General features: G+C 37.3%; 1 protein-coding gene across 1 annotated transcript in view; it reads right to left on the reverse strand.

Moving 5' to 3' along the window:
* The window catches only part of CATSPERB (cation channel sperm associated auxiliary subunit beta), a 109,617-nt gene that overhangs the window by 12,856 nt on the left and 83,759 nt on the right, over positions 1–13,002 (reverse strand). The window contains exons 20-23 of the mRNA XM_043556852.1: positions 8,604–8,743; positions 6,379–6,576; positions 5,092–5,202; positions 1,181–1,291 (exon numbers count right to left, since the gene is read on the reverse strand). Of these exons, the coding sequence (XP_043412787.1) occupies positions 1,181–1,291; positions 5,092–5,202; positions 6,379–6,576; positions 8,604–8,743 (560 nt within the window). The remainder of the gene's footprint in view (positions 1–1,180; positions 1,292–5,091; positions 5,203–6,378; positions 6,577–8,603; positions 8,744–13,002) is intronic.

The following is a 13,002-nucleotide window of genomic DNA, read 5'->3' on the forward strand; positions in this document are numbered from 1 at the left end:
AAAGAGTGAATAGATACATTCTCCAAGAGCTTGGCCATTCTAAGGGACATGTGCCTCTCAGGGCTTCTGCCTTCTCAGGGCTTGAAAAACACGGTGTCTTACAGCAGAATTAACGTGAACTCCAAAAGTAATACACAAACATTGTGGTAACAAAATTCATGACTTTCTATTGGTCTTTTTCAGAAATTTTCTCTCCCAGCCAGCCGTGATCTTTCAGCCACACTCTTTAAGCTCAGGCTCTGGAGTTAGAGCTGAAATCTAACTCTTTCATGTATCAGCAAGGTGATCTTTGGCAAATTACCTGGCTTGTCAGTGCCTTGAATTGGAGATAAATCGCGAAGAATGCATAGAGCAGCGTTTGGCAGTCAGCAAATGTTCAAGAGATACATTGTAATTCAGTGAGAGGAGAGTTGCAGGGGTATATATGACACTCCTCACAATTCACTGAATGCTAACTCTACGCCCAACATGGTATTCAGTGATTTTATCTTTATATCAAAGATTTTATAAAAATCAAATCATTTAATATAATGCTATAGATAGATAGATAGATAGAAGACAGAGATGGAGAGTCTACAATGCTATTATATAGTCTTACAAGGCCTTGAAATAGATCTACTTGAAAGCTATACTAAGTGGACATTTAACTCACCTATTGCAAACATCAATATCCATTTGATACACTCTTGGATGTCTTGAGGCTAACAGAATAAAACATTTGACACAGAACCCTTCTCTTAACCAATATACTATACTGTCTTCTATTTTGTGGCTGCTACCAGACCAAACTCCTTGATTACAACGACTTGATCTCCCATATTCCCAGCACTGACACTCACGTACACATTTTTTTTTTAGTGAATCAATGTTCATCATAATCTAGTGTAGCGTAGGACAGGTCACAAATTGTTTTCATTCAGATACGTGCCTGTGTGCGTATCTTCGTAAGAATCTTGTAAATGGACGGGGTAGGGCGGGTATTCTTCTATCTTAACTAGTGGTTAATTAACTGGCTTAGGCACATTTAAATCCAGATCTTTCTAGCTCTGTGTCCTATTTAATTCTGTGTCATAATGAGACGTTTCTTTGTCTTAACACTCATGTTTAGTCAAACTGCACATTTCAAAATCTTTATTGATATGAAAGTATTTTGTCTTCGGGTAATTAAAAATTAGCTTACCTTTTCTCTGCAGTCTGAGAAAGCAACAGCATGTGAAAATTTCTGATCATTTGTGCAGTTACACTCTGCCCGAGTAGACACATTAGCACACTGTTTGAATTTACCAGATTTCTGCAAATAGAATACAGGTTGACTTGCTTTTTTTGTGGCAGGCTTTCTGCCAACTGAGTAAATGTTCAATAAATATTTGTTCCCTGAATGCATAAAATCCCTGAGAAGTTAATAGGGCAAAAATATCCATTAATAATGAAGTAAAAGTTGATTCTCTCCACCTTTCTTCAATTCTCTTTTTTATTCACCTCCACTCTAATCTTTACTACTTCCTTCTATCTGCTTACTTTGAGTAATACTATATTATTTTAATTACTTTTTATATAGAGGAAGACAAATCCATTCATTTTCTGTTCTTCAGATTATTATTGTTATTTTATTTTTAATGTTTATTTTGGAGAGAGAGAAAGAGGGAGAGAGAGAGAGCAAGCATGAGTGAGGAAGGGGCAAAGAGAGAGGGAGACACAGAATCCAAAGCAGGCTCCAGGCTCTGAGCTGACAGCCCAGAGCCTCACACGGGGCTTGAACCCACGAACTACAAGATCATGACCAGAGCTGCAGTTGGACACTTACCCGACTGAGCCACCCAGGAGCCCCTTCAGATTATTTATTAATACAAATTTTCTTTTCACTATGAGCTTTAGAATAAGCCCACCGTGTTCCCTCAAACATACCCTGGTGGGTTTTGATTGTATTTGCACTGAATGCAGTGCAATTACTCTGGAGAGAACTGAGCTTTTTAATGGTGAACCTTCCCATCAAGAACATGAGACTTCTCTCAATTTTTATTAGGTGTTTTTTATGTGCTTCATCTAAATCATACAATGTTTTTCATACCTGCCTTACACATAATTTTAGATTAAATTCTACATCTTTTATTGTATGCAGATGAGGTGTGGGTTGTTTTTCATTATTACTTTCAATTAATTAGTACAGATATATAGGAACATTACTGATTTTTCTTTGTGATCTGATATCCATTGGACTACATTAGTGATAATTATTATTCATTTTAATAGTTTGCCAGTGGTTTCTTCCATATTTCTAAGTAAGTAATTATATGTGGAAATGGTGAGTTTTGTCTCTTTACAATATTTACACTTTATTTATTTTTTGTTGTGTTGGCTTAGGTTGACCCTACAGAACAAAATAAAATAGAAGCATTGAAGCATTCATGCTTTAATATTGAATTTTATATGTTTGCTAAGGACTTCTCACCAATTTTATTGCATTGGGTGGTATCACTTCTATTTCTGGTTTACATAAACTTATTCAGAAATGAATGTTACATTGTATCAAATATGTTTTATGGCTTCTGTTGAGATTAGTTTTACTTCAATCCATTTATACAGTATGTTATTTTAATGTTTTCCTACGCTCAAACTTGCTCACACTGGAGAAACTCTACAGTCTCCTGATACACTACGGTGTTAGTGTATTCCTGCATTTGAATTGCTGGTAATATTTTACTTAGGATTTTTCACAAGTCACACTAGACAGATTTAGGGGTGAGTGAATTAAAGATATATGTGTGTCTGCACGTACTATTTTCTTTTTGCATTGTTTTGCATTTCTTTAATTTGAATTAAAGTTATAGAATGCGGACCATATTAAGCCTTTTTGGAATTCATTAAGACTTTATTACAAAATAAGCCATCACTTTATATGAATGTTCCACGCAGACTGAACGGAATGTGTATTCTCTGTCTTACACAGACACACTCACTGCGCTCCATGCCTCCCGGTTCTCCTGACTCATGGAGCTCTTTGCCATGACTGCCTTTGTGACAACACCGCCTCTCCTGGGATGCTCTCTGTCTCTCCCTTACCCTCTTCTACACCCTGCCTTGCTCTTCCTTTGTTGGCTCACCCCTACTCCTCTTTCAGTCTGACTCCCTTGGACTAAATTATATGCCCCTGATCCACAGTCATCTTGTGTGTTTTGTGTCTATTTCTACTACTTGGCTGTCTTAAATGTAAGGGTAAGTAAGGATTAACTAGGAGAGGTTTTTTTAATGCAAACTTCAGGACTGCACCCATAGTTTCTGATTCAGTAGCTGCGAGGGACAATTGAGAAAGCTGCATTGCAGAAATATGCCTAGATAATTCTGCTTCGGGTTATGCACGGCCATACATAAACAGTATTTAATTTGTACAACTTTTTTGTTTAACTCCTATCCTCCCCCATTACAGGAAAGACCTATAAAGGTATCTGTTTGTCTTGTTTGTTGCTGTATCCTCAGAGAACATCTGTTTGTACAGTAGCTGACAGCACTAGAAATGTTGAAATTAACATGTGTCGACTGCATAAAAAGTACACTAAAAAATTACTGACTTAGCTGTAAATTAGATACAGTTACTATTCAACTCCCAAGAGAATCTTGAAAATCCAAACAAATTAAGGATTTCCACGTAAGTATAGTAAAATCATATTTCAGTAGTGGAAGCTTGGTTCTAGTGACACAACAGGGTTTATCTTTGGGGAAAAAAAGGGGAATCAAAGCAGAACTCAGTATTATAGCTGGTCATTGCCTGGAACGGAGCTTCTTACACCAAAATGCAAGATTCAACCAACCTCCCCCTGTGTTATGTGTGTAATAATATTTGCACAAATGTGTATTATTAGTTTGTCCAACAGTCTTAAAGCACTCTTTACATCTGGCACTGTTCTGGGAACTAAAGAGGCAGCAGAGGAGAAGATTTCAAATCAACAGCAACAACCCTGACTTATCCAGCTTATCTTTTTATGAATCATGATAACTAAAACAAATGAGCAAAATCCGTAAAATTATAATAAGTGCAATGAAGAACAATAAGGGAGAGAAGGGGGACAAGGAGTGGGTAACAACGGAAGTGGAGCTTCCAATTCTAAACAGAGTGGTCAAGGCAGGCCTCACAATGATGGTGGCATTGAAGCAAAGACGTGAGGACGGTGACAGAGTGTGCCGTGTGCTCTCTGGCAGAAGAGCATCCCAGACAGGAATTTTTTCAGCTGCAAAGGCCCTGAGTTGGAAATATGTCTGGCATATCTGAAGAACCACGTGGAGGCCAGTGTGGCTAGAGCAGATTAACCCTGGGGGAAATCAGGTCAGACGCAATGCCAAGGCCAAATCACGAAGGACCTGATAGACCGCTCTGTGAGAATTTGGCTTTTACTCCCAATGACATGGGGTGACAAGAGAGAGTTCTGAACAAGAGAAAGAACCATTTTATGTCTTTGTGTACGTGTGCGTGCACATACACAGTGCGTGCGGATATGGAATGGATGTGGATGTCCGTTTGTGCACGTCTACAGGCAGGTAGGTGCGTTGCCCATCACGTACTCTTCCTCGGAACCTATTGGTTTCTCTCTGTTCTTCCCACCGTGTTCAGTCCACACTCCAGAGAGTGTGGTTGTTCTCTAGGAAGAACCTTGGCAGCACTTTAAATGTGCCTGTGTTGGATCAAACAGTCTTCTTTCCTCAAGGACAACCCTTCACTTCACTAAGCTGGACATGAAATGGGCCTGGGGCTCCTTTCCTTTGAGAAAAGATACTCTCACGCCACGTATCCCCTTGGAAATCCAGATGGGAACCAGGGAACAGTCAGGAGAAAGGGGTCCACTTAGACTTCTTGGCTCCAAAACCACCTCTAGAAATAGCAGTGAGAGGAGACGGGGCTAAAGGAGGAGGAAGAGGAAGAGGAAGAGGAAGAGGGCAGGAGTCGTAGTAATAATAACAGTGCTGACATATCAGGGCAGGTAGAACATTGTTTAGAATACACCTTCTCATTTAATCCCTGCAGCTAGGGCCATCTGTAATTTCACTGAATGATTTCTCGAATTCAAATAAGTATTGGTTTAAATGTGAAAAATTATTTACCTTTGACTTAGGAAATAGATTTCTCGGTATGGGTTTGCTAGGGTCTGCGTGGTAAAAATTATCTGTGAGGGGAATGGCAATCCCCATATTAGATGGAGGCCGGTAGTTGACCTGTAAGTGACCAAGCAAAGAAAACAGGTAATTCATTGTTATTTACTAAGTCTTTAACTTAAAAATCTCGATTTTCCATAAAAACATTCAAAGCAATTTTTTTTTTTTAATTTTTAGTTCCAGGTATTAGAGTCCATTTCTACTTCCCCTGAACTCCTTACACCTTATTCTTCTGGAATTTCGACAACCTCAACCCATGGTAATAGAACTGTTTGCAACTTGTAAATAAGTGAAAAACATGTTAGTAGATAAAATAGCTACCATGAAGCAAATGCAATAAAGTTTCAACACTTTATAAAAAGTCTTAGTGATGTCTTTAGTAAATAAACCTTCAAGTTTGGTTATTTGCTTTTTTGTCACAGAGAAAATTAAAAGTAATAGTTACCAAAGAATAATAATTATATATATATAATAATTATATATAATATATATTATAATAATTATATATAATATTTATATATTATATTATATATTATTAATATATTATATTATTAATTATAATTATATATTTATATATTATAATTATATATATTATATATAATATTATATATATTTTATATATTATATATTATATATTTATATATAATATATATAATTTATATTATATATATTTATATATATAATATATATCATATATATTATATATTTATATTATATATATTATATACTTATATATAAATATATAATATTAAATATTAATAATATTATATATTATTTATATTATATATAAATATATAATATATTATATATAAATATATATAATTATATATATAATAATTATATATATATATTTTTTAAGGTGTCACAGATACTGACAAGGCACAAATTAAAACTGTAACTACATCACAATGGAACCAGTAAACTATCAGCCCGGGACAGGTCAACATAATGACAAATCACTGTATATTACAAAATCCCCGAGATTATGCCACCATAATATAGCATAAAGTGATTTTTAAAATGGTGGCACTGAGTTACCGAGAAAAATCATTATTTCAGGAAGTTCTTATATTTTAGAAATAAATAATAATCACATCCTCAAAATGACAAGAAGTTTGAAAAATGACCAGTGTTTTGAGTATCTTAGGAAAGAAATGTTCAGACACAATGGCTAGCCAATCACACAAAAGTAGTATGTCATGGGCACCCTTACGACAATGTGCTTGGGGTTCTTACCGGCAAAGTTTTGATCATATTGAACCCCTGACTGTCTTTGTGAATGCCACTAGTCCAGTCTTCCAGTGGGATAGGCTTACTCGGAATATGATGCATGGATTTGAGATAACTACAGCTGTTTTTCAATGTTGGCACGACTGTTGTGACAAAGCACTCAGTAGATGCTCCCCAGACAACTAACGCCAATGAGGTTGAACCCTGGAAATATCCAAGTAAATGAAGATTACTTAAAGTAACTGTTACAGGCTCAAGTGTGTTCACTCAAAATTTGTATGTTGAAGCCCTAACTCCCAGTGTCTCAGAATGTGGCTGTTATTTAGAGACAGGGCCTTCACAGAGGGGATTAAGTTAAACTGAGATCATCAGGGTGCACCCTAATTCGATATAATGGCTGTCTTTATAACAAGAGGAAATTTGAACACAGACACACGCAGAGGTGAGACAGCGTAAAGATGCGAGGAAAAGACGGCCATCTACAAGCCAGGGCGTGAGGCCTCAGAAGAAACCAACCCTGCTGACATCTTGATCTGGGAATTCCAGCCCCCACACCCGTGAGAAAATGAATTTCTGTGGTTTAAGACTCCTAGTCTGTGGTATTTTGTTATGACAACCCAAGTAAACTAACACAGTGACCAATGAAAGAATATACAAAGAGAGGGGCGCCTGGGTGGTCAGTCCGTTCCACGTCCAACTGGGGCTCATGTCATGATCTGCTTGTGAATTTGAGCCTCGCATTGGGCTCTGTGCGGACAGCTCAGAGCCTGGAGCCTGTTTCGGATTCTGTGTCTCCATCTCTTTCACTCTCTGCCCCTCCCTGCTCGTGGTCTCTCCCTCAAAAATAATAAACATTAAAAAAATTTAAGAATATCTGAAAAGAAATGAGTGAAAATAGAAATAGAGAGATATGTTTGACCATAAAGATTGTTTGAGAATAAATCATGACAGAAAACACTTTCTTTTCCAGGAAGAAGTACATTGCAATCTAACAGCTGTGGGCAACACTGGAAATGAGAAAGCTTATGAAATAAACTCCATTATTACACCCTACTCAGACTGATGATGCTTCCCCCCCTTCACTCATGAACATCTGGAGATTTGCTTGGATGATGTGAATAAAATAACTTCCACTGGTATTCATTTTGAAAAGAAGATATACAAGTAGCAATTGCTGTAGCTCACAAAGCTATGTTTTTAGTAGGAATTTATGCACAATATGTGTGTTTGAACACATTTTGTTGAATATTCAACAAAATTAGCTATATTCCGTTTGAAATTTTAAAGTCTTTTTGGAATTTTAAAAATCTAGAAATACTAATAACTGTAGTGATGTTGTAGACTGTACCTCTGTCCCCGTACTCTGTACCCATTAAACATGATGTCTTTTTAAAAAGTTTTACCAAAATACATTGGACCAGAATCTAAACACGGTTTGTTCTACCATTAAATCTTCATGATAAAAACAACTTTGAAATATGTAGAAAAATATTTAGTAACTCAAAAGGATTAAACCATATAGTTAAATGGAAGGGGCAAAATGTTCAAAGTGTATGTACAAAGCTCTCCCAGTTTTAGGGAAAAAAAGAAAAGAAAAATACGGTTCATTTATAGTGACTGAGGATTTTCTACATGCCAGACATTATTTAAAAAGAAAATTTTTAATGTTTATTTCTGAGAGAGAAAATAACATTCTCTCTCTTCTGACAGAGAGAGAGAGAGACAGGCAGAGAGAGAGAGAGGGAGACACAGAATCGGAAGCAGGCTCTAGGCTCTGAGCTGTCAGCACAGAGCCCAATGTGGGGCTCAAATTTGTGAACCACGAGGTCATGAACAGAAGTCTGACGCCCAACCGACTGAGCCACCCAGGTGCCCCTAGACATTGTTTTAGATGTCCTACTTGAATTATCACATTTGATTCTCAAAAACAACCCTATGAGGTAGGTATTATCATTACCATCTCCATTTTCTAGATGAGGATACTGAGCCATGGTAAAGTGACCTTCCCAAGTTCACAGACAGTACCAGAAGATCTATACCAGCCAGTCTTCTCCAAAACTCATTCAACCTCTGTTCTGTAATGCTACGATGCCTTTGGTTAATTCCCAAATGTTAAAAGTGCTTAGTCATTCTTGATAGGTAGGGTTATGTGTGATTTTCTCTTCTTTCTCTTAGTTTATACTCTAAGTTTTCCATAATTAATAGATTTTTTTTTGTAACTAAAATCTTACTTGACGTAAAGCTTTGCTAGCTGCAGAAATTTTCATTACATAACTATCAGTATCATCGAAAGAGCCTTCAGTTTTAACTTCTAACAAATTTGGGTTTCCAACAATGACATTCAGTAGTGGTATTTCAAGTGTTCGAACACCTACGGAAACAAGGCCAAAGGTTAAAATTAAATCACTGGGTGTCAACTATACTAAAATATCTGCATCTACATTTATATTTATCTCTCCAGGTAAAATTCTTCTGGAAATTAATAAAAAAGAAAAAATTAAATCATGAAAAATTTATTTTTTATTTACTTTTTAAAATATTTATTGACAGAGAGAGAGAGAGAGAGGGAATGAATCCCAAGCAGGCTCTGCACTGTCAGCGCAGAGCCCCATGTGAGGCTCTAACTCATGAACCGCGAGGTCATGACCTGAGCCGAAATCAAAAGTTGGACGCTTAACCAACTGAGCAACCCAAGGGCTGCATAATCATGAAAATTTTAAACAATTTCATAATGACTGGCTAATCAGGATTCTAGAACATCTGCAGAGTCCGTTATGAAGGATGCATAATGGCCACAAATATAGTTAGGAATTTATGTAGAGTTAACTTTGATGGTTCTTAGAAAAATTCAACTTTGCAAATATTTTCTCAAAGAAATATTGCTCCCCTCCACTTCTCGTTCTTCAGCCAAGTTCTCAAATGCTTGGAAAGGTCACTTGGACAGTACCGGTCACACTGAACTGGATGGCTCAGGGAAGAAACTGAAGGATACATGTTCAGTTAAAAGAGCTGTCGGCCACCATTGCCAAGACAAAACTAGGCAGTTAACGTGGCACATCGTCAGGCCAGTCTCTGCCTTGCAATCACTCCATACTGAGAAATTTAATAGAAAAAGAAATTTGGCAGAGCAAGTAGTCTAACTTCCATCCTTACTAATCAGAAAGGGCTGAGAAGTAGGAAATGATCAGCCTGAAGTTTCATCTGCAACAGTTTCCCTTAAACCAGAGCGATCTGGCCAGTGCTTCCTAACCTATCATCGGGTATTCTGTTAACACGCAGATTCTGATTTAGCGGGGTCTGTGGAGGGCACTGAAGTTCCGCACCCCCCTCAGCTTTATTGACGTATAACTGACAAAGAAAACTGGATATATTTAAAGCGTATAATATGATGATTTCATGTATATATGTGTGTGTGTGTATACATATACATAGACACTGTCAAATGATCATCACAATAAGTTAATTACACACCCACCACCTCACAGTTACTTTGGGTGTGTGGTGAGAACATATGAGATCTACTCTTAGAAAATTTCAAGGATATAATGCAGTACTATTAACTATAGTCACCACGTCATATATTACATCCCCAGAACTTATTCACTTTACGATGACTCACTTTACAGTGAGAAGTATCTACTGACATCGGTCTATTTCTTTTTACTCCTGAACCCCTGGCAACCAGCATCCTACTCTCAATTTCTGTGAGTTAGACTTTTTAAAAATTAGACTCCACACCTGAGTGAGATAACACAGCGCTTGTCTATCCCTATGTGGCTGATTTCACTTAGCATATCATCCATATTCATCACACACACACACACACACACACACACACACCATGTTTTCTTTATCCATTCATCCATCAACCGACACTCAGGTTGTTTCCGTAGCTTGGCTATTGTAATGCCACAATGAATATGGGACTGCAGATATCTCTTTGAGATACTGATTACATCTCCTTCAGATAGACACCCAGAAGTGCGATTGCTAGATCATATCATAGTTCTATTTCTAATTTTTTAGGAACTCCCATACTGTTTTCCATAGTGTCTGTTCCAGTTTACATTCCCACCAACAGTGCATGAGGGTTCCCTTTTCTCCGTATCTTCAGCAGTCCTTGCTAGCTCTTGGCGTTATGATACTAGTCATTCTAACAGGTGTGAGGTGATACCTCACTGTGGTCTTGATTTGCATTTTCCTACTGATTTGTGATGGTGAGCACCTTTTCACGTTATCTGTTGGTCATTCATATGTCTTCCTTGAAAAATGTCTATTCAGGTTCTTTGCCTATTTTTTTAATTGCAGTTTTGTTTGTTTTTGCTATCGAGTTGTATGAGTTCCTTATGTATTGCAAGTATTACCCAACCCCTTATTGCACATATGCTTTGCAAATATTTTCACCCACTCTGTAGGTTGTCTTTTCATTTTGCTTATGGTTTCTTTCGCTGTGCAGAAGCTTTTCAGTTTGATGTAGTCCCACTTGTTTACTGCTGTTTTTGCTGCCTTTGAATTTTGTGTCATATCCAAGTCATTGCCAAGACCAATGTCAAGGATCTTTCACCCTATCTTTTCTTCTGGAGTTTTATGGCTTCAGATCTTAACATTTAAGTCTTTATTCCATTTCATTAGTTTTTGTGAGGGGTATAAGATAGGGGTCCAGTTTCATTCTTTTGGATATGATGATCCAGTTTTCCCAACACTGGATCTATCAGAGGATAGATCCCACTGTGTGTTCTTGCCTCCCTTGTCAACGATTAGTTAACCATATATGTATGGGTTTATTTCTGGGCTTTCTATTCTTCTCCATTGGCCTATGTGTCTGCTTTTATGCCAGGACCATATGTTTTGATTAATATAGTGTTGTAATGTAGTTTGAAATCCCGGACTGTGATGCTTCCAGCTTTGTTCTTTCTTGTTTAAAAAAATTGTTTGTTATTTATTTTGAGAGAGAGAGAGCAAGGGAAGGGCAGAGAGAGAGAGAGACAGAGAGAGAGAGTCCCAAGCATGCTCCACGCTGTCAGTAAAGAGCCCAATATGGGGCTTGAACCCATAAACCATGAGATCATGACCTGAGCCGAAAGAGTCAGACACTTAACCGAGTCACCCAGGTGCCCCCTAGCTTTGTTCTCTCCAAAGACTGCTTTACTATTCAGGGACTTTAATGTGATGTATGACATTAACAGAATGAAGGGTAAAATCATTGGTCATCTCAATAAATGCAGAAAAAGCATTTGACAAAATAGGGGTTTTCACAGAAATAGAACAAAAAACCCTAAAATTTGTGTGGAACCACAAAAGACTCTGTACTTCGTACAAGTACCCAGATGCTGCTGATGTGGCTCGTCAAGACACCCACACTTTGTATAGCATGCACTAGGCTTTTCTTCACAAAGAGGCAATTGAGTTGATTTGCTGAGTACTATTGGCTTCCGTCAAACTGAACAAGTAAAACTATATAATTCAACAACAAATTTGGTATATTTTAAAGCTGCAATAATTAGAACGCTGTAGGATTTGTGCCCGAATACAAAGAGATAACAAAGGAACAGAGTTTTAAATATCCAGAATGGTCCAAGTGATAGGTAAATTGTTTACAAGATAAAGTTGTATTTGAAATCAGTTAAGAAAGGACACACTGTTCAAGAAGTGATATTCGAACAACTAGCTAACCACCTACGATATACCAAAGCAAAATCTAGATCAATTAAAGACTTGGAAAGTTAAAACTATAAAATTAAAACTCTAAAGTTACTTGAAGGAAATATGGACCTTGAGTCATATAATCAATGAGAGGATTCTAAGGGTTTCAAGAGGAAGCTTTCCACAAAATTTAAGTCCACAATATTGATTGAAACAGAAATAGATGTCCTCCATTTTTTTCGAAGGCTGTAATTTTCATTTGTATAAGTTGTATTTGGTTCTGCTTTTCAAAATGAGCCCTTTTAAAAGCAGCATTTTGTCCTTTCATCATGGTTCAGGTCTTCTTTTGTCTCTTCGAGAGTTTTACATGTACTTGTTTTATTGTGTCTTTCTGATTTTTCTATTACCTCAACTTCTTAGAGACTAAATATCAAGTTCTTGGAGAGAGCCTGCAGACTTTTACATTTAGGTCATTTTCTTACATGTTTTAAAATTCTTGTCCTTGGGACGCCTGGGTGGGTTAAGTGGTTCAGGTCATGATCTCACGGTTGTGGGATCGAGTCCTGCTTGGAATTCTTTCTCTCCTCCTCTCTCTGCCCTTCTCCTGCACATTCTCTCTCCTTCTCAAAATAAATAATAAGATAAACATTAAGAAAATAAAACAAGATTCTTTTCCTCAATTCATGTTCAATGGATATTGATTTTTCCACGGAAGTCTATGTTCCCTGGGTCATGAAAGTATTCCTACGAAGCTTGCCTATGCTGGAGCCCAGGTCTTATAATTATTTCTCAGCTTGGGATTCCTGCAACTGGTGTGTAGTCTCTGGGGATTATACAGTCTTGGAGTTTGGGGGTTTTAAGGAGTTGGGGTTTTTACAGGAGATCCTTTTTTTCCACTTTGAGTCTTGTGGAGGCGATAACCTCCCGAGCCCCCTCTTTGGTTTGTTGGTAAAGTTTTCACAATCCCCTCTTCATGATTTAAGCTCT

This window comes from Prionailurus bengalensis, chromosome B3 (genome assembly GCF_016509475.1).
Source record: "Prionailurus bengalensis isolate Pbe53 chromosome B3, Fcat_Pben_1.1_paternal_pri, whole genome shotgun sequence".
NCBI lineage: Eukaryota > Metazoa > Chordata > Mammalia > Carnivora > Felidae > Prionailurus > Prionailurus bengalensis.